Source organism: Pseudonaja textilis, chromosome 1, assembly GCF_049901715.1.
Source record: "Pseudonaja textilis isolate UNSWEBS1 chromosome 1, rPseTex1.2, whole genome shotgun sequence".
NCBI lineage: Eukaryota > Metazoa > Chordata > Lepidosauria > Squamata > Elapidae > Pseudonaja > Pseudonaja textilis.
Genome location: NC_141990.1, coordinates 183672766 through 183696058, shown reverse-complemented (window position 1 = coordinate 183696058; position 23293 = coordinate 183672766). Strand labels below are relative to the sequence as shown.

Genomic DNA, 23293 nt, shown 5'->3' with positions numbered 1-23293 from the left:
GCTTACCCTTCAAAACAAAGATCAGAAACATTAAACTAGTGTCAAGAGTGGTGTAGAGGTCAACATACTGGTCTTAGAGTGAGAAGACACAGATTCTAATCCACCTTCAGTCAGGGCAATTCCCCGTGCAACTTTGGGCCAGTCGCTCTTTCTCATGCCAATCTGTTTTATAAGGTGGCTACTGTGGGGGAAAAATAGCTTCTAAACAAAATACAAGCCAAAAATCTGTTAAGAGCTGGTCCAGGATGCAATGGGAAATGGGGTAGATTTCTGCTGCTCTTGCCAGCATTATAAATCTGACAGATCATCAGTTTTTATTTTGTTAAATTATATCCCAACTGTTTACAATAGTAAGAAGAACTCCTTTGAAACTCTGCTCATGAGGAGTTTTTTGGGTTACCAGCTTTATAATCCGGGCACCATGGAAGAGGTGATGATTGGAGGTTCAACTCATTTTACAGCTTGACTCATTACTTTTCTAAGCTTAATTTGCAACGTGGACCTTTTTTTCTGCTTTAAACTCTTCCTGTTTAAAATCAAAGCTTGACTGGGATTCTTTTCATTCCCTAGGGCCCTTTATTATATAAATTCTTAACCTTTCTGGATTTAGATTTATAGCCAGAAATAGCAGTAAATACGAATGTGCTTTAATTACACACAAAAGATAAATGCAATTTAATTATTGTTTGCCAACTTTGGGATTTAGCATCAAATTTTCTGTGCGCTGGAGACCAGCTTTATTTAGTGTATATTTTTCTCCCATAAATACTCCCAGGAAAGTTTTTCATTATCCTTCAATATTATAAACCTTGTTTTATCCTCTTGTTAGTTGGCCAATTATACCCTGTTGGTTCTCCCACCTTTATATGGAAAGGATCTGCAGAAACAAAAGGACTTTTGGACTATCATTTTCAAAGCAAATAGATAAAATACTTGAAGCCAATTGTCTCTTAATTATGAATGCTACCAAAGTATAAATGTGAATCTTAAAGACATTCTCTGGCAAATTTCACAAGCTAGGGGCTGACATCTATGGGCTTACAGGTCCAGTTTGAATGTGGATTGGTGGCTAGAAATGAGGTAATCTAGTATTAGTATTTCTTCTCTACTCTGTTTCTGTAGCTACAATAAAGCTAAACTTCAAACACAGAGGAATTTCTAAGAATGCAATTCTTATAAAAGGAGTTGTAATGTTTAATAGCTGGAATGTTCTATTGCTAAGTAGAAATGTTTTAACTTCACGCATCTTCAAATTCTATTTAAAACATATAGACTGAAGGTGCATGAATTATTTTGAATCCAAAACCTGACAGTAAGCGCTAATATTGTGTAAACACCGTGGGAATGGAATTATGTGGAAATGTGATGTGAATACTATGAGACTATCTGATTTTCAGGTTTGTGTTTGCTGGATTAGCCTATTTATATTTAGGTTTTTTCATTGTAAGCTACCCACCAGGTCAATGTAGGTTCTGGGAATCCTGTTACTTCTACTTCCAAAGTCACCGGAGCACCTTCCATGACAGTTACATTAGACAGAAGCTTGGAGAAGTGAGGTGCCTGTCCAGAGAGGCTGACCTTGCTGTTCTTTTCAGATATACTTTTAATCTCTTCTCCAGTAGCCATCTGCCTCTGACAGTTTCTGGTGGAGTCTGATTGAAAGAGACCTGAAAATGCATTGGATGAAGCATGCAGCCTAGCCTCGTTTTTAGTAAAGTTATTTCCATCATGCAATTTGCTCTGGGCTTCTCTCATGCGACTGGGAACCTCATGGCATTGCAAATGGGTCTTGTGCACTTCACTCCTCATGCAATAGAAAGCCTTTGTCTTGAACGTAGAGGAAACAGGGGAAGTTGCAGGTGTTTCAGGAGAACTATGAGCAAATGGAGATTCTATCTTGCCCTTGGAATGGCTGCTTAGGGTAGAAGAAGAAAAACTTCCTAGCTGCTCTGATATGCATTCCTTTCTGTGGCCAGGCACATCAGCAGAAGCAATAGAGGTTAAGGGATTGGAATCATCTTCCATTGTTTTACTGCCAGAACTTATTGGCATTTGCACAGTGTAAGAGCTGACATGCACACTACGGGAGCTACTGCTATGTGGCTCTTCTAGTTCTGTTTCCGAATGCAGAAGGTTGGATTCTGGGGTCTCGGAAAGTGGAGGCAATGAGATATCATCAGGAGATATACACTCATATTCCTCCCCGGAGAGTGCATCTTCTGCCAGGAGCTCAGTGTGAAAGCTTTCCTCCTTGGCAGCAAAAGACAGCTCTGTGTCCTGTGAAATAGAATCCTCAACAGCTGGGCAGATAATTGATGTCTCAGCCAAGTTCTTCTCTTCCTTAAAAGCAAAAGAAGGAGCGTGAGGGAAGGAAAGGAAAGGAAAGGAAAGAAGGAGGGGAGGGGAAGGGAGGGAAAGGAAGGGAGGGGAAGAGAAAAAAAGGGAAGGAAAGGGAAGGAAAGAGGGAGGGGAGGGAAAGGGAGGGGAGGGGGAAGAGAAAGGGAGGAGAAGGGGAAATGCAAAAGATATTTTAAATAATGTTTATAAAACTTATTTTACCTACATATTTCTTTCATATATTAAATTTTAAAGATCTGTCAGAAGGCCTATTTAATCCAATTTAAAATAATCTTTGACAAGGAGAGTAATATCATTCTGAGCAAACATAGAAATTACTGGAGTTTTTTTCTATTTTTCAGAAATGTATTTTTATTGCAATCGTAGCAATGTTTTTTAAGTTTGCATCCCTGAAAAAAGTATTTATTGTGCTTTTTAATTTATTGAGCTAATTATGTAAATGTAGATTACTTTTACGGAATGCAATGAAGAGAGAAAAGTAATACTGAAGTAACATCTAATGTTTCTATTTGCACTATGATAACAAAAATGTTATACTGAGAAGGAAAATATTCTGTTTCTCCCATAACTTTGTGTCCCCCCAGTGATCTGCGTTTATAACAGATTCTGGAAAAGATAGTTATTGAGATGGCCACTAGCTTGAATGTTATTATCATGAAGGATAATTTTACAGCTAGCTATTTGCCTTAATATTAAATGGGATTTGTGGTATATTATGGAGCTCAGTTTCTACAGATATTCAGGATGGAAAAGATATTTTATCTTTCAATGCACCAGCTTGGCTAGTGTAGGACGTAGGATGCCAACCTAACTACATTTTTTTAAAATCAAGAGTAAAGAGTAAAGCTCTTTTACTCCTATGTTTGATATTTGTTGCTCCCAGCAAGTTATGCAAATCCAGCTGTTCATCAATAATTCAAAATTGTTGGTTTCCTTTCCTTTAAAACACATTAAACTTTTAGCTGAGGAATATTTTCCTGTTTAAACTATGATTTCCCCTAGTAGAAATCATTCAGAGATCCGTCTAGGGATCTTAATATACTTTATGCTCACCTCTGTTCTAAAAGCAGAGGCAAGAAAGAAAACTTTCTTAGAGTTTATAGACGAGAGGCAATGGCAATGCTTAAACATTAAGAATTTCTGCCCCACTCCAGAAACTTTAATAATTTTAGTAACTGAGTACATGAAAAAATGTGGTGCATTATTCAAATCCTAGGCTTTCACAAGATAATTTTTGAAAACCTGGTCGTGGATATAAAAAAAAATGGCATTATTTTCTAAATAAGTAGGATACCATTATATACTGCCAATTTAAGTTACACTTTATACTATTTATTATGGGGGAAAAACTTTTATATTTGCTATCCTTCCTTAAGCCATTCATAACTCAAAACCTTTTCTTGAATTTTCTTGAGGGCCTTATATTGGATGGGAGTACTGTTCTTTTGAAACTGTATTGAAGATAAGAATATTTTTGCTATGGAAGATTATAGTATGAGCTTTGATGGATGACACTTGATTTAATTGGATGTGTGGATTATAGTTTGTGAGATGAGCATACTTCCTTTTGTACCAATTGTTGTGGCTATATATATGTGTGTGTGTGTGTGCGTGTGTAAGTATATGTATATGTATATATATATATGTATGTATGTATATATATGTATATATATATGTATATATATGTATATGTATGTATACAGTATATATATATATATCCCTCTCTTCCTCTCTCTCTCCATCTCCTTCTTCCTCTCCCCCTCCTCTCCTCCCTCTCTCTTTCCCTCTCCTCCTGTTTTTTTTTTTACATTTTTCAGCAAGTGCAGAGTCCTTTTTTTCCACATCAACTGTTGATTTATTGTTTGCAACAGGAATTGACTGACTGGCTTGTCATCTGAGCCTGAAGTTGTGGGCTGAAAGAGAATGCTGACACGAAGTCATCCAGCCAACTTTCATGATAAGGAGGGACTAGACGTCATAATTGACAGTTTCTAGATTGGTGCTTTAACCACCAGACAAAATTGGTTCTCTAAATGTTATCTCTCTTTGTCTTTCCCTCTGATTATTCTTTGCTGATCTCAGAGCCTTTCCTCTGCCATTCTACCCAGGCATGGAATGCTTGCTCTCTACTATCAGATAGAATGTAGGTAACTACCTGTTAAATATTATTTAATCTTCTCATATACTTCTTCCCATAAGCTCTTCTTTCTGTTTTAATGTTAGAAAATTATTTAACTAATAGGAATAGGAATATTCTTTATTGGCCAAATTCACACAAGGAATTTGTCTCCAATGCATAAGCTCTCAATGTTGTTTGTACTACAAACAACAAAGTTTGTAGTCATAGATCATGAATCATCAGATACAATCCTTGATCTGATTAGATTCCCCCTCTTAGGAGCACTTATATAGTAACACAAATCAGACTGCTTCCAACAGACTTAACTAGGACTTGAAATTGCAAGTAACCCTGATATATTCTGTGTCAGTGGTACCCTATATCTGCAGAGGGGGACATGCAATTTTAAGGCAGAGAAGGCCACCTCACAAATGATAATGTCGTCCTCTCTTATGTTGTCAGGGAGTTATTTCATTTGTCCTGCCTCCCACCTCCTGGAATTCGCTCATACTGGCCAGACTCTGTTATTCTATGAATTCATATTCTATGAAAAGACCGAAAGCAAAATTTCAGCATTAATGCTGAAATCTGCAATCATGATGAGCTCTTTCATTTTTTGAAGATTGAGAGAGGGGCGTTTAAGTAGAGGTCTGAAAAGGCTGTCGAAAGAGATAGCTGCTGGCCAGCATGTAAACACTCCGAGACAAAAATGTTGGTTGTCTAGAAGTGACCGTTGTCTTCCACCTTTTCTTATATATTTCCCCTATCCCTGATCCTACTTTCCAACATTATATACACAAATATAATACTCCTCAGACATATCTATCCTTCCATGAATCAAGAAATGGTATATATAATAAGTATATTAATCTTTAATTAGTCTTTATGGTTCCACGAGACTCTGCTGGATTTCCTGAGAAAGATTAACCTGACTTTTCCTCCCTCTGGAAAGCAACACCATCTATCTTGCTTAATGTTACCTTTTCTGTGCTGAATGAAATAACAGTGCTTTCCATCTTAACTATAAATGGGCTTTCAGATAATGTTAAAAAGCCTTCTCAAAAGTACACAAGCTTATGACATAAATGGATTCACTTAACTGATAAGAAAGCAAATAATTCAGTGTGGGAAATGTTTCACTAATGATACATTTTCCAAGCAAGTGATTTTTCTTTTAAGAATTTTCATGCTTGAATTAATTCCCTAATATCACCCCTTAGCTTGATTTACACAACATTTACTTGGGAAAAAAAGTACAAACCTGTTTCTTCAGCTCATAGTTTTTTTCTTTTATATCCTCTTTATCTATCTTCTGTTTCTGACTGTCTTGTTCTGTTCTTAGCTCATCATCAAATTTATTAGAATTTTGTGATTTCTCCTTTAATGAATCTTCCTGTGAAACAAATCCAACAGTAGAAGCAAAGTATAAACAATTTTCCACAGTATCCTTTCCCTGCCACGCCCACCAAGCCATGCCCACATAATTGGTAGTAAATTTTTTTGACTCCCACCACTGGACTCTTCATATCAGAATTCAGTGTATGGATAGAATCCTGTGTCATGTGTTTAGAAATCCACTGACACCAACGGATCCTCAGCTATTGTCTTGGAAGTACCCCCTGGAAGCACCCTTCTGCATACCCTGAATATTTATGTCTTTAGTATTCACTAGCTGGCTCACTTTCTCACTACCCTTAAATCTCTGTCCTGTGTCTTCACAGCATATTTTAATGGCATAAAAAGTTAATAGATTCCGCTGTAAAATTATATTTTTCATATAGGAAGAAAATATTACCCCAAGTTTGTCTTCAAGTTCTATCAAGGAGCTGCACAATTCACTGACAGAATCAAGAACTTCTTTGTGTTTTGCTGTTATTTTTTCAATATACTTCTTTCCTTCTTCATTACCTGTAGTTTACAGAAAGGAATGATAGGACATCTGTATTATCCACAACAATGTGAATAAAAAGCTGATAATTTGACTGGATCCCAGAAAATTTGCAACACTTTTCCAGGTCCTGGAACCCTTTTTGCATGATTACTTAGAAATAAGTCCCAGCAATAGGTTCAGTGAAGCTTTCTTCCAGATAATTAAGATACAATGAAACAGGAAGTACTTTTTAAATAAACGTATTTATTACATTTATATCCTGCCTTTTGTATGGAACTCAAGGCAGGGTATAGATTATTCCCACTTCCAACTTTTCCAACAATCCTACAAGGCAGGTTTGTCTGAGAGAGGAGATTAGCCCAAAGTTACCATGAACTTCTATGTACATGAACTAGATTCTGGAGGCTTCTAGTCCAATAGTTTGATATAGCACTTTGGCCTAATGTTAAAAATTTTTAAAAATGACATTTACAGTATATGTTGAAGAATAATTAGTTTTGCATTTATCATTCCAATTTTCAGTCTCAGTGATTAATATATATAAAGTTGCAGCAACGTTTCAGCAGAATCTCATCTGCCATCATCAGGCTTCTGTATTGTGTTCGTCTGTGAGTCAGACTTTTACAGTTGTTTCAGTTTTAAATTTGGGGCTAGCCTACTGCTGTGCCAGAATGGTTTTTTCTTCATCCTGATTGGTTGGGAGTCTTGGTCTGTGATTATTGGTCTTGGAGTTTGTTGTGTTCTGCTTGATTGGTGTTTCTAATATCTTATGTCTGTTTTGTGGCTTTTGTGTGTGTCTTGATTGGCTGGCAACATTGTGTTCCTGTATTGGTGGCTTTTAGTGCACCTTGGCTCCGAGTAAATGGACGGCTATCATTTGTTAGGAAGCTAAGTTTCATCTGGATGCCTGGTTGGGGTATGTTTGAGCTGGAGGTATCAGGGGGAGTCTGTTTGTGCCCAGGTGTTTGACTGGCTAGTGGTGTGGAGATTTTTTTTGTTTGTGAGTGCAGGCTTCCAAATAATTGACAGTCTGGTGGCATCATCTCTTCTATTCATGCTTTCAGGTCTTTTTTCAATCTCTATGGCTTCTCTGATAATTCTGTGGCTGGGGTTTTCTATAGTGGCTAGGGTTTTGGTGCCATTGAAGTTGATGCTATGACCTGTGGCTTTCATGTGTTGGACTAGTGGGGAAGTGTGTTCCAGCTTTTTTACTGCAGGACAGCTGTTCCATAGGTCTGTTCATCTTCTAGGTCTCCATTATGTCGCAGTGTGTTTTTGTGGATCAAGCCAGTGATTTTGCTTTTGTGGAAGCCGTTGGCTGTCAGTACTTTAGTCAGGGTGCATAGTTCAGTCTTTATGTGTGTCTTGTCTGCCAGGCATTTGGTTCTAGCAATTAGTGTTTTGGCCACGGAGTTTATCTGTGCTGTGTGGTGGTGGGCATTGAGGTAGCGGTTGGTGTGTGTTTTCTTCTGGTAATCTATATCTCTATGTCTATCTATATCTATATACTATATATATCTATATACTATGTGTGTGTGTGTGTGTGTGTGTGTGTGTGTGTAATTAATAGATATACATATAAATTGATCTTTTTTCTCAGTGCTAGTGATCGTATGAAGGTATCAGAAAGCCAGGACACAAGTATGACATAGATGGGGAAAAAGTCATAAATGTAATATTTGGCAAACTTTCTTTAGTAGAAATTATTAGGACTTCTATGCCACTACTAGTTTTACTTTTGTTGACTTCATATGCTGAAAAGAGGGCAGAAAATTATAAGCCTACCTATAGTCTGTAATAATCCTGCAGTAAAAAAATCTTTAATCTTTTTCCACACAAAAAAGAGGGATGGACATATGCTCATTGACCAGCTAAATTGTCAATATCCTGCATATTCCCTTGTCTTGGGCTACTGCACTCTGGAACTGTTTTCAGAAGTATCTGTTTCAAAAACCAGATCACAGATTTTGAAATCCATGGCAAGCATTTTTATGGCTCTCCACTTTAGTATTAATCTTTACAGAATCCTCCAAAGATTGCCTGCATTTTTTAAAATAAACTAATATTCATCTATAGTATCTTGGAATAATAGTAACAAAGTGTATGCAACATATTTTTAAGTTGTAAGTTTTTACCATATAAGTCTTTAGCAAGATTAGTAAGCCGCTGGATTCTTTCCTCTTGCTGAGGGATCACAGGATCAATAAACTTCTTGAATTGCTTGTAGAGTATTTCTACTGCTTCCCTTGTCTTGCACTCTGTTGAGTATCTTCCAACCCTAAGTACTGTTGCACTTGCCTCTTCACACCAAAATTGACACTATGTAAGAGAAAGGGAATTAAAATTCCAATACATCAAATAATGGTGTTTTTTCCCAGGAAAATCATTCTGTAAAACATTGAAAAACTATCGATATAAGAATCAACAACTTGATGGCACATAATCCAATCAATCTATCAGTCAGTCAGTCAGTCAATCAGTCAAAACACTGCGTAATCAAGTACATTAAATCTTCATTCCCTTATTGCTGTAGGACAACTTTCACCTATCTCAGACCCTACCCAATCTGTTGGACTACTACTTGAAGACTGTTACAAAGAACATTTGTCTAAATCCTGAAAATCTTATATTTAATTTCATAAGTGCATCCCTCCACCCTGCCTTTCAGATATATTGAAGGAGAAAAGAAGTGGCTGCTTTAATAACTGTCAACATTCTAAGTTGCACGATATCCATAAAATATGTACAAAATTGTCAACGTTTGTATCAACCATTCACTATAAATGAGAATAATTTCAGGTGCTCATCAGGAAGTGGTCAGTCATGCTATTCTGCACTGGGAATGGTACCAATTTATTACTAAAATCTGAGTCAGATAGAATTGCTTCAGATGTCATTTCAGAAGTATGGTTATGGAGTGTAAAAAATAATTATTTCCTTTAAAAAAAGATACTATGCCTAAGAATAATCATACACCAATCTATCTCTTATAATAGCAATCTGAATAAGCAGTTATAGCCCAGTCTAAGAAGAAAAGTTTTCAGAAGCAAATAGACCAATTACCTCCAGAGGAAGTGCATTTCATATAGCTGAAGCTACAAGAAAGGCCCATGATCTCTTGATAACCTTGCGGGAAAGTCAGGCTCATTTGGGGTAAAACTGTTCTTAAGGTAACAAATTTCCACACCATGTCACAAACATAGTAAAAACAGATATATTATGGCTGAGCATAAACTTCAGATTGGGATTCTCTTATGCAAGGCTAGCACTTTAATCAAATGTTTTGGTAGGTTTCTTTCACTTGTAAATATAGAGGGGATAGATAGATAGATAGATAGATAGATAGATAGATAGATAGATGGATAGAGTATATATACTGTGTGTGTATGTGTATTGTATGTGTATTGTATATATATTCCATTAGAGTGTATCATTATTATATACACACAGTGTAAAGCCACAGCTGCCAGTTCTTTAGCTGGTGTTGGTCTTCAAGCTCATTGAGTTCATATCATCTCAATGTCATAATGTGTTGGCAGTATATTTGTGAATCCAAGAAAAATTGTAATTGATGGATGAAAATATTGTCAATACACAGATTTTCTAAATGTTGTTCAAAAGATTTTTTGATCTGGCACCCAGTGTACTGATAATCATTGAGAAGACTATGGCCAGTTTATGCCATAATCTTTCAACTTCATTTTTCAGATCTTGGTTCTTTGTGATTTTCTCCAATTCTTTGTCTAATGTAAGAATTTAACACAACATAATATAATATTATTATTATATAACATAAAATATAACATAATAATACAATAAAGATGATGATCATCATTACTATTTCAATTACTATTATTCTAGATCTGCATGTTACTCCTTAATTTTATACATAATATTTTTTTTGTTTGTTTTTGAGATGGGTGGCTATATACATTGCTTAAATGAATAAATAAATAATAACATAGTTATAACAATTGATTTCCTTTAGTTGCTTTTACTGCTACTACTTCTATTCTTAATCTAAGGTACAGTATTGCATTACAACCCAATACAGCAAAGGAGATCTGCTGGCCTCTGTTAATTACATCTGGATCAGGAAGAGATTCGACCATGAGAAAAGGATGACGGTCATACTTTCCATATCCAGATCATGTAACAACTGTTCCAAAGTGATAGCAAAGTCTAACATATATCCACCTATATCCGTCAGGTCCAAGATTTCTTGAGACAAGCTCATAGTTGCCATAGGAGTCCTGAACCCCTGGCCCAATTCAACCCAACAGCACTCCTATGCCTCAATCTAATATATAGGCATTCTAATCCCACTACTTGATGGCATTGATTCTGCTCACTGATTAACTCTCATGGTAAAAGTGTTACCCAGCCCTTGAGGCTGAAATCTACCTGGGTAGATTTCCAATATGGAAACACTGTTCAACCAGGTTTTAGTACCAGATGTACCTTTTGTCCACAGTCCTATTGTAACTGTATTGCAGAGCTAACTGGCATTTCTCAGCAATACCTGAATGCCAGATACTCTGATAATCCAACTATCAGTTCACCAGGATGGGGTTACCAAGTTGCACAACCAACTACTGCATATATGGTATATTGGCAGCTTCATTACCCATATTATTCAGTAAGAAATACATTCTAATATTTTTCCTCATTTGCATTCTAATAGCATTTTCTGTGTCCAAATATACATTTTAAGTAAAGGAAAATGGAATGGGAATTTGTGGGTTTCATATTTCTTTGCCTAGAATTACTTTACTATTCTAAATTTGTTCATAGTAATTTGTACATAGTAAACAGGCTAGTCTGCACATTTAAGTAAAGTACAAAGAAACTAGTCTTTAGACAGTGAATGACTACATTCATTTAAACATCTTTTTTGCAAATTAAATCCATGAGCTGATAGATGACAGACCTGTGGAATCTACATTTGTTTCCTAAATCTCAGAGCTGGTATCTTATCCTAGCTAGTCTGGTTCAATGTGTGAAGGGTGAAGGATGCGTGTTTGTGTTTATTTTCATGGACATGGTCATGATGTGCACTGAAGATGGTGTTTCATTTTGTTGTACAAGGTGCAATGACAATAAAGTAAAGTAAACTAAACTACAAAGGACATTTGATTTTTTTTATACCTCTTCCATCATCTCTTGCAAATGTTCCATCAGTTCCAAATTTTTCTTGTAATCTTCCATAATCTTCCCAAATTCAGTCAGCTGTTTCTCTAATCCATTGACTTCTGCAGAAATAAATTCGGCTCTGTCACTTGGTTGATTTGATAGAGAATCTAAAACTTTCTTCTTCAGATTCTCTAACTTGTTTCTCAGTACCTGTTCCAAAGAACATAAGAAGAATTTAAGAACCATTTTATTAAATGTTTATGCTTAAGATCCATGTTTATGCTGTGTAATATTAGCAATATTAGCAAAATTACTGGAGACCAAAGGGAATAAAAGAAACTACACCATTTCAGTGTGTATTTGTAACAGTCCATGGAATCCCATTATTTATAATCCCGAGTGAAGACAAAGCCAGGGCATTGCTGCAAGGCATCGTCAATCATCTTGGCAGATGAGACCTTACACATGTTTGGTAGATTTTTTACAGGCATTTTAATGTTTGTTTATGTGAAAATATGTTTATGGCAATAGCAATTACAATAATGATGATGTATTATGAAAAAGAAAAGCAGACTGAGAAAGTAGAGTTGGTTTCTAGCTTTAAAAATGCACAACCTATCCTAAGTGAAATATTAAAAGAAAATGATGTGACCTTTGGTGTTCTATTACATCAGCTGCAAATGGAAGAAACGTTTGACAGATTATTCCAGACATCTGTGGGCATTCAGAATAAACCTCATGCATGCATTCTGTGCCTTGCTATAAATATGACCTGATATTTTTCAGAAAAAACTTCCATTTGCTGAATTTGAATTCTTAGAGTCTTCAGATTTCGTGCTTTTTCTGTTTTCTTGCTATAGTTGAATTTCATGTTGTTGAATTTCTTTCTGAGATCTTTAAAGGATTCTCTGAGCTGAAAAAGAAATAACTTCATTTTAAAACCTGTTTTTGACAGTAATAAATATATACAGACATATAGTACCTTTACAGAGATAAATGCTGCATAAGTCAATGGTTGAGTCTGAATTCTAAACCATTTACTGCATGGATTTCTGGTATTTTGTAATGTGTGGGTATATTATGTAAATCCTAAATCATTAAACATGATGCAGCATTTGAAAGTTAACTTCTGTGATAAAACTAGTGAAATAAATCACATGGAAATAAATAATGCAAATTGACACCTTTATGAAAACTGCCCTTTGGGATTGTGTGATTGTTTTTGGTCATATTACTGCTTGATAAAGGGTAGAGTGTGTAAGATACATAAACAGAAATTTAAAAATGAAAATTGTACAGTATGTATATGTGACTTTTCTGTACAAATGCTGGCCGTACGAATGCAATGAATCTTCCCTTGTGAAGTTGTTCCATTTGCCAGAATGTCCTACTATGAAAGCAGCCTACCATTCTCCTTGGGTGCCATCAGAACAATAGTTTGTATATACATATTTTCTAATTGGTCAGCCTTACCATCACTCCAGTTGCTGACATAACAATTTAAATGAAGCATTGCTTTAGCTGGCTATTCTGAAACTTTGCCTGAGTAGTAATAGATATTTTAGTTTTCTGTGAAGCTGCCCACATGGGACTGAAAGCCAAGAGATAAATACAGAGGTGTTTTAGCCAATTGGAGCTCATCTATTTCCAGCCAGAAGTGCCTCTTGCCATGACTATTTTGCTCCAAAACATAAATGCCATCCCTTTTTCTCTCCAAAGAGAAAACTGTGACTTTCTCACCTATCCACCACAGTCTCTGTCATACCCTCAACATGATAATTCTCTGTTAGGATCTCTTCACAGAGTCCTGCCATCCTCTGCTACACGGAGGAGGCACTGGAGAAATTAAGCTTTGTTGGTAAGACAAATGCAGCTCACATCTGCTGTTCACCATGACTCATTGCTTGGAAACACAAATTCTCTGTTTGCACAAAACCTCATGTCTGCCATAAGAACAAGGAAGGACTAAGCACAATAAGCATCCAGTGATTACCAGAGATGGGATCACTCCATAAGATTTACACCCCTTCTGCAAACAGCCTATGGAGTGTATCTTCTCTACATCCCTCTCTTTCCATCAAAAGAAGAGTTTTAAAATATAAACATGTCCCCTCTCCCGGCTTTTTTTTTAAGCCAGGCAATTTCACCTCTAGTTTCTGAAACATAACAAGACAGTGGTTAGTTCTCATTTAGTATCCTGTGAGATTAAGCTGCAGGCCCTCAAATGTAATACCAATATGAGTTTCATAGGGGTATTTAGAATGAAATTAATTGCCTCTTAAACATTGGCAGTTACAGCAAAATTATGCTGCTCTATATCATCTCAAAAACAATGTGTTATACAGTTGTAGGGGTTCTCAACCTTTTCTTCACCATGGACCCCCTTTAAATACCTTTTGTGGCCACAGAACCCCAAGACTTAACTCAAGATTTAGACATTTCCTCAAGCCTTTGTGGACCTCGTGTAATAACATCGTGGCCCTCCAGGGGAATGCAGATCACAGGTTGAGAACCACAAATTTAAAGGAAGAAACTAAATCCTTGGTTTCCAGTTTTCTACCAGATATGTTAAAATGGAAAGTCACTTTTTTTAAAGGACATCTTTAAATTATTATCATTGTTATGATATTGATTTGCATCTATGAGAGCTTTCCTAAACTGACGTTTATTTTTGCTGCTGGAAGAGTTGAGAAAGAGCCTGGCCCAGTCATGATCTGGGAGGTAAGCATTTATGCTACTGAAATAGAAAACAGTGGTGACATCACAAGATTTTGTGAAAAGGCTACTCAAATTAGTAAACAAAAATCAGAAAACAAAAGTGGATATGAATGGTGTGCACCAGATAAAAGTGTAGAGGAAGAAATAACATGTTAAACAAAAACAAAACAAAATAAAAACCCGACAACATTGCAGCTGTGTCCCGAAGCAAGAGCCAAGAAGACAGGACTAAAGCATGCTTGTCAATCAATCCCCATTTTAGGCCAGAGGGAATTGTGGGAACTAGACAACAATACAATAACAGCTGTCAGAGAATCTGATTCTCCCAATTCATCTCCCCATTACAGAGAAGCAAACTTGTATATGCATGTGCTCTGCAGTCTTTCTATATTGTTGCTTAATATTGTCTGCCTGAGAGGAAAAAAACGGGCTTGGATGTTACATTTCTAAATGTTGGTATGGCACTCACTGGATGTACAGTTCTTTTGTTATATTCCCCATATATGGGAGTCTTCATGTTCTAATAACTATTCTGCAACATTGGAATTACAAATTTATATCCAACTTGCAACTGTAAGTCTGTTCGGTCAATATTCAAATTATTTATTTTCTACGTGGGCAAATATTATTGAGCTGTTTGCTGTAGCATTATATTTTTATGTAATTAATTTCTTCTTTCTTTTTCTTTTATATACTGTATATCTATGATCTTATAAATGTAAAGCATATGAAATGGTAGGAATGGTACTTAAATTGTACCATATTTGCTATTTCTGTCTTTGTTCTGTTGTAAATATTGCAGTAACTGTTATGAGTATAATACTCATAGTAAAAGAAAAATAGAATTCCAGATTTATTATCTGTTTAATGGGTATATGAACGATTTAACTTTTGGAAGACAGCAGCAATTGGGTTTATCCATTAACTTTAGGGAATTTAAGTAATAATTGTAGATGAAATTGATTGGCTGGAAAAACATTCTTAATAAATGCTCAATGTATGTTCTTTCTACTTTGTTCCAGAATAAAGATTCTTTACAAGGAGTACATATTTCAGACTTGTTTGAGCATTGCCATTCATTTTCAACTTTAAAATGTCTTTTACTTTGAAGTAAGGTTCTCGATTTATGTGAAAATATATAATAACCCACATCCATTTATCATCAGCTGAAGTACTGTAGTTGCAAATTTCTCTTATAGGACCCCAGAGTCAGGCGGAAATTTATTTTCCATTTGGCAAATATTTTTTTTCTATTTAAAATGTGAAATCATGATTCTTTGCTTGAGGACAGGAAATCCTTACATAGAACCACAAATCAGCAAAGAAAAAAAATCATTTTAACAGGTCGTCCGTGTACTTGTTAAACATTTTAAACTTCTTTTTTTCTGTTTCAGTAGAAAGTACATAAAATAGAAATTCATTGTTTCAGAAAAGGATGTCAACAGAATTCAGTTGTTCTTACTTTTCTCCTTGTAAACGAAAAACAGTGACAAATTTCAACCTACAGCATTAAACTTCTTACATTATGCCTTAATACTGATTAGCTTGCAATAATTAGGAATAATGCTGCTACTTATTGATAGACAAAATTCATTTACATTAGGAGCAGTATAGATCAAACTACTAAATCATACGTTATGGTTGGAAGATAGGTAGGTAGGTAGATACATAGATGATAGATAAATATCATTCTACATTTCAAAGATGAAAGAAGTGCAGAAACGTATTAGGAGAAGGAGAAATCCAAGACTCATGATGGAGAAAATCTATGTTGTCACTAGGACTCAAAAACATAATCACCAATCAATCAGATTCAAGGTAAAAAAAATCTTCACATGTAGCTAATACTGCAGTCTTGCTTTAAGGATGAGCACTTGAAATAGACACCAACTGAATTCAGTAAGACATTTCTGAGAAAGCCACTAATATTAAGTATAATAACACTACAGTGTTTATGAAACTATAGCAGCTTCATCAGTATATTTGATTGACTGAGGAAAAACATATGAAAGTGTGACAGTAAAGATTGCATAAGGCAGCAGGCAACTGGGTGTTTGAGTTGACTACAAAATACTCCACATATTATTAAAAAGTTTTTTTAATTAGCCTTGATCTTAGAAAGCCATTGTCTCTTACCATGGGTAAGGAACAATGCAAAGAATAATGTATAACAATTATTGCAATTTGTCATGCGAGAAAAAGAAAATAACAATGAACAGTCTATGAGGACTCGGTTTTAATAAACCGTTTTTCACATTTCACAAGAAAACGGAAGATACTACTTCTCTTTTTTTCCAAGATGAAGGCTTTCAAGGAATCCCTTTAATGTAGGCTTTTTTCACATGTGTGTAAGTTGACTGTTGGAAGACATGCCCTGAAACATCACAAATGCAGTATGTAATTTAAAAACACTTATGCCCAATATATTTGCACACCGTGCTGTAGCACTTCTGGAATGGAAGGAAGGAAGGGGGGGGGGTAGAGAAAAGGGTTGGTTCAAAGTGTTATTTTAAAATGCTGTCATGGCGAGTTCTGAACAAGACTACATTGCAGTGATTGTGATGTAGAATTGATGCAAGTTGGAGACCAGACAGAAATGTAAACTTTGATTTATGATTGCATGCTATCATATATCCAGAATGGCATTAAAATGTCCTACAAGCCTGAAATTGGTTTTGAAATATGGGCCTAATCTCTGCTGAAGTAAGCATGGAGTTGTAAAATGACAGGGGTATTTTGCTTAGATTCTTGTACTTAAAAACTCTATAAATAATTTATTTTCCTGTTTAAGTTGTTTATATAGTTTATATAATTCAATATAGCAGTTTATATAATTAAATTAGAGACAAAGTATTTTAGTACAGGGAACTTGCCTAGTATAATTCAATATAATATTATAACATTCAGATTACATTTATATTATACAATTATATTATTTCTGACATATGGTTGTCCAGCTTCTGATTAAAAATCTCTAGTGAAGAAGACCATTTTTTTCCTGAGGCAGGTTGTTCTGCTTTCTTAGTTTTTATTACACCCTGGCTAAACATTAATAAATTTATCTTCCAATAAAAAGGAATATATAGAGCTCAGGGTTAAACTGTGGAGTTCTTGGTGCTCTCTGAGTTTGATTGTTTTATTTGCTGACATTTAATTATCCAACTAGGAAACATTGTCAATGCAAGTAAGTATGGGGTTTGCTCCATGTTGATATACAGTAGCTTGTTCTGCCCATTTTGGTAGACGTATAATTTTTTCCTTGGTAGGATAATGATTTGTATTATCATTACACCAACATTGGAATATGTTATTATCTTCCTTTTAAAAAACATAGAATAAGTCTAATTCATTTCAATCCAGTTTCATTTGTTTTAAAATGGAAAAAATCCATTCAATACTCACTACTCATTGTCGACTCAATTTTAAAAATGGATTTCAGGGTTGTTTTGAATATGTGAACCATATATAAAAGTTAGGTTGGTTGATGTTTTTGGACAACAAATTAGTTTTAAAATCTAGTATAATCAGTACGCTCCAACCTTTAAATGTTGGCCACCTACAAATATGAATCTCTGGTCACTCACAAGGAAGTAATAAATTAGTACCACACAGACCGTTACACCAAGGAGTAAGTTGACTTTGGAGGGCACTGTCAACCATTGCTTTCATTGGGCAAAAATGAAGGGAGAAATTGGTTTGTTTTATCGGAGTACTACTTTGAAGATAATGTGTTTCATATTGTCCCCATTTAAACGTATTTCTCATTTGAAAACAGATGAAACTGAACAGAGATAATCAGCAGATTTGCTCTGTGCTTTCTAAAATAATCTGTGTCTTCAAAATAATCCAATCAAATTAAATACTATTACATAATTATCAAATAAATGTTGATGAACTGCCTTCAGCAAACTATCCAAATATCATTTTAAATGATATTAAGCTAAGTTAAATGGACTTCTATTAATTTTACACTTAGCATAGAGCTCTCTAGCCTTTAAAAGCATTACATTACTATCGTGCCAACATAATGTCACTGCTTTTCATGATGTCCTTGCTATTTATACAATAGGAAAGCACTATCTAAATCTCATCAAATGTCAGTTTATTTTTAATTGCACACTTCACCAGAGCTAAACTGCAATCCACAAATAAAATTCTTTCTATAGAAATTACATGGCAAGTTTATTGGCTTTTTCTGTACTGTACGGGATTGAATATCAAAGCTATGAAAAGTAAGCGTGATTACCAAAAAAATGCTTTCAGACTGTATAGTGAGGGTTCTGCAGTGAAGTTACTAGTTGGAGACTGTTTTGGAGTCTGGGGGGACTTGGGCTAAGGTGACATTTGCTAATCAAAACAATACATTCCAAATGAGCCCAGCTCATTTGGAGCACACCAGAGCAATCATGTTCATCAAGGAAAGTGGCATTTTCAGGAAAGTGAACGGTAAGGATGCTTGCTTGTTGTCCTACTGAGTACAAATCACTAGGCTAAATACACAAAGGCTAATCAACAAGACATAACTGCTAGAGTATCAACTAGGATGCCAGCTGAGGACACAATTAAGACAGTTGGAAAATACATAAATGCATCTGCATAGACTTAAGATTGAATTTCTTTTCTCTTAAAAGTAAAGAGCTTTGCACCATTCATACGGTGATTTACCTGCACATGTTTCAAGCACTGTATATAGAATAAACAATCAGAAACAAATTCCTTACATCAATGGGACTTTATACGGGTATTTCTTGCATAATAGCTCACCATGAAACACGAGAAATCATTTTTAAAATCAAGAGAACATTTTGAAATATTTTATGATACTCAGTTGCACTTTTCTACTAGGAGAGTGCCCAAACCAGTTTTATGGATTTGAGCCACCATATATTAAGAACGTAAGAATCTTTCAATAATTCTTAAGATTAAGAATTCAACCATATTAAGAAATGACAACCCATTTAAATATGCTGGGGAGCTTTCTATGCATTAAACTATTTGTCAGGAAGTAATAGCTATATTTATGTTGCACAAAGGAGCTGAGGGATGTCAGATGAGTTTCAATCAGGCATCGTTTTAATCCTATTGTCACTGACTCAAATAAGAACAAGACACCAGAATGTATTATTTCAAAATTATGGGTGGGGTGTGGATTGTGATTTTGAGTGCTTCTGAACATAACTACTGTGAAAAACATAAATTTCAGAATAAATAAAATATTTATTTTAGAATACCCCTTACTGGTGGAGTACAAGATTGCACTAGCAATTGTCAATTCGCACAATAAGAATTTTAATCCTTAAAACTTTAAAAAAAAAGAATTTTAATTCCATCCCTTCATCTGACATGCATTCCAGAACTCACATGGACTTCAGGGCACAGGAAGGGAAACACTGCTCCTGCTTCTGATGAATTCAATGTTTGAAAGGTAGCATTTAGATTGCACTGTTGTGCTTTATTAGATGCAGAGGACATTTTACATATGGGTGAAGAAAAACAACTGTAGCAATTCAATCTGCAGCCTACCGCTAATCTACTTTACATACTGATTGACTCAAGTGAAGTATTGCTCTGCAATTCTGCTTTGCAGTCTCCAGTAATTCAAATGCTTGGAAAGGCTTTAATTACAGAGGCACCACTATCTCTGCAACAGTTTGTGAATTAGAATTTCCTTAAAAAGCTTAAACAAAATGGAATGCAATGACATTAGTGAAGAGTAAAACAAGAAGACAAAGGACACAACAGTTGCAGTCATTTAATGATTTCTTTTCACTACACCTCATGTATCTCGTCCCTTGTCATGCAGAAATGGAGGACCTGTGACAGCTCTTCTTCATACTTTTCAGCTTTGGAGTCCCAGTTAATGCTGTCAGACTCCATGGTATCCAGTTGTTGCTGTAAGTTCTTTACAGAAACATTAAAGGAATTCTGAAACGAAATATATAAATTATGCTGAAACAACAAGCAATTGTCTATAAACAGGGACAGTAATAATGAAAAATATCATCTGGTAAATTGTTGTTTTCCAAGAGCATGGTACTCTCATTCTAACTCTTAATATTTCAAAGATATATTAAAATATAAATTTGAATTCTATACCTGTCAACATATATGCAAGATATAAAGCTTGGTTAAAACCATGGAAAAAGCTACTTATTTCACAGAATGTGCTGTTCCTTGGAATGTAGATGAACAGAGGTTCTGTTGCTGTATACTCTGAGCCGGATTAGTGTTAAGGCGCATTCAGATAAATCACTCTGAAACTCTTTTCAATCAAGTTGATTTATTTTATCTATTCATCTTTTACAATGTAAGAAGCTACTTTTGGGGGACAATCTCCCCAAAATTGTAAGAAAAGAATAACACGATCAACGCAGAAGCAGTAATAATCAAAAGGAAAACATAAAATGAGCCAATAACAGATCAATAAAATATAACAGAAACAGTCACCAATCAAGCTCAAAAAGCAAATAAATCCCATTAATTAAATAAAGTCGGAAAGAATGATCTGCTTCGTGTCAGAATATCCCTGGTTGACAACAATGGCAAACACTATGTTCCTGTTGTGAAAGCATCCATCTCCATTCTCAGAATGAAGATATTTGATCAAAAGTTTTAAGGAGTGGACAAGAATAGATGGGTTAAAGTAGGAAGTCCATGAGATATTTTGATACAATGTTTCTGCATCAGCGCTGCCCATAGTACTGCAGAGTTTCCCTTACTTTAATTTATTTCAACACTTTTAAGTAGTATAAAGGAATGTTACTACTTTATTTCTATGAAGTTGAACTATCAATCCTTCCATGGAACTATAGAGGAATAATGGAACAACATCAAAGAATAGTAACAACTTTTTCCTATTGCTCTCATTATTGTAGCCTCAGAACTTTATTGTTCTTAGAAAGAGAAAAAACAAAAAAAGGAAAGGTTTTATATTGATGTCAAAGGAGATAATGTGAAAAGGGAGAATGAAGGCATGCATATTGGCAAATGTTTGGGAAAGCAAAGTCATAGTGACTAGTGAGAAAGGAACAGCCTTAACAGGAAAAGGCACTCACTGGTTCATATTAGAGCCAGGCTGCAAAATTTGCCTTTTCTGCAAGACATACGGGGAACAATCAATCAGGTCTAGCAATGACTGTGGTCCAGGCTGGTTATCAGACCACTCTCAGTCTGGATTGTATACTGACAACCCACTGCAATGCAGACTGGAATTTCTGGAGTTGGCTTGGAGTATCAGGAGAGACAAGCCCCTTAAGTGGTAGTGTGGAATTGCCCTAAAAGAGATTGCAATTGGATGGACTAAGCTAAAACTGGTCAACGATATTTCACATTACAAAAGAAAGTTTTACCTTTAACCTTACTCAAAATTATGTCATTATGCTGGGGGGTGGGTGGGTGGGTGGAATATCCAGAACAAATAAAAGGCTTAGGTATCACCTCAACTTGTGAACCCCTTTATCAATACTGTCTTCTTTTTTTGCTAAGTTCCAGTTAACAGTGTTCACAAAAGCCAGTCATTGTTTGTGTCAAAGAAAGTTACATACAATTAACTGATACATAAAGAAGACAATAATACTAATAGTCACTCAATATACTTCCATAATGTGTGTGTGTTTGGGGGGGGGGGAGTGTGATGGCAAAAGGTTCAGTTATACTTCTGGCACTGTTGTAAATTCAAAGTCCACTATCAATATAAGAAAGAAAATAGCTTGTCCTGGATAATTGCTCCCTTTTCCCCATTTTGGATTTGCTCTGATTTTATTTACAACATGTATTACTATTGAAAGTATATCCCTTCTAAGTGAAAGTGCTGATTTTTCCCATTCTAGACTTGCTCTAATATTTACTTACAGGATGTTTTACGGTTGAGAGTATATCCATTCCAAGTGAAAGTGCCAATTTATACAGGTGCCTGATATGTACATGCTTCTCCTGAGCATTAGTCAGGTGGATCTTAGCATGGGAAGTGTCACTTGGCATATCTTTCATTTGTCGGATCTCCAGTCCTCCTGATTTTATGAGACCTTCAAGCTGGGAAAATTATAGATACGTTTCATTAACATCTAGCCTTGCTTCTACATTCTACATTGAACCTTCATTCAGGTTCAGTTCAAGACAACTTTGACTCTAAATACAGAATTTGCTCACCCAAATTCATAAGCATAGTTCTTGCCCAATCAATGATTGCTTCTTTAAAATTTATAAATGGACAGTGAAATCACATGGTTCATGAAAATAAAGATAATCACACTTACCTCCTCTCTGACTTTGTGGAATTTGACTGTCTTGTTGAAAACTTCATCATATTTTGCCATCATTTCCTTTATCTCCTCATGGAGATGAATGAGCTCACTTATTTTCTCAGATTTTTCCATGTCAGGAGCTCCTTTCAAAGTCAGCTGCTCTGATAATTTTAATGTGTATTCCACCTCAGCATTGAGTTGCTAATGAATTAGGTACAATAAAAATCAGATCTCAGAGGAAAGCACATTTACATTTAAGCCAAGCAAATCTCTGTTGAATTTGTTTGAACTGTTACTTTTCCCTTGTTCTGAAAAAGTGAATGCCCTAATTTCAGTCTGAATGTCTTCCTAAATTTTGCTACACATCCTGCCAAATATGGTTTTAAATATATGATTTTTCATTCAGCATGGCATGTTTGAATCACCCTAGGATTTATAAAGAAGTAAAAGGCATTTTTATCAGTATCTACAGAAACAAACAGAACACACAATTTTTCAACATTCTCAGCCTATTTTCTTACCTGAAACCGTGGCTTAATTTCATTAAACTTATTTTGTAATTCCAGAAGTACTGAAAGATTGCTTCCAAGATCAAGTGCCAGAGTACATCTGAGTCCCTCTTGAAGAACAATTAAGTGTTGTGTTGTCTATAATGCACCACAAAACAATTTATAAATGCAAATTATAGAATTTAGTTTTTCCGAAGTACGAAAAGATCAGTTTTAATTTTTTTTTAAAAAAAAGGAATGTGAAGCTTGTATGTTGTATAGTAAAAATGCTATAAAACATGTTAGAATAGTGCCTACCATTATATCTTTTATATTCATGCTA

General features: G+C 35.3%; 1 protein-coding gene across 3 annotated transcripts in view; it reads right to left on the bottom strand.

Annotated features, from left to right (window-relative positions):
* CCDC141 (coiled-coil domain containing 141) overlaps positions 1-23293 on the bottom strand; it is a 135028-nt gene that overhangs the window by 22787 nt on the left and 88948 nt on the right. For 2 of the 3 annotated variants that reach the window (XM_026696975.2, XM_087917153.1), the window contains 10 exons: positions 22984-23109; positions 22475-22663; positions 22071-22250; positions 19995-20144; positions 12274-12414; positions 11517-11711; positions 8504-8687; positions 6273-6385; positions 5739-5870; positions 1457-2340 (listed from right to left, as the gene is read on the bottom strand). In XM_026696975.2, the coding sequence (XP_026552760.2) occupies positions 1457-2340; positions 5739-5870; positions 6273-6385; positions 8504-8687; positions 11517-11711; positions 12274-12414; positions 19995-20144; positions 22071-22250; positions 22475-22663; positions 22984-23109 (2294 nt within the window). The remainder of the gene's footprint in view (positions 1-1456; positions 2341-5738; positions 5871-6272; positions 6386-8503; positions 8688-11516; positions 11712-12273; positions 12415-19994; positions 20145-22070; positions 22251-22474; positions 22664-22983; positions 23110-23293) is intronic. The other variant, XM_087917178.1, reaches the window with a different exon arrangement.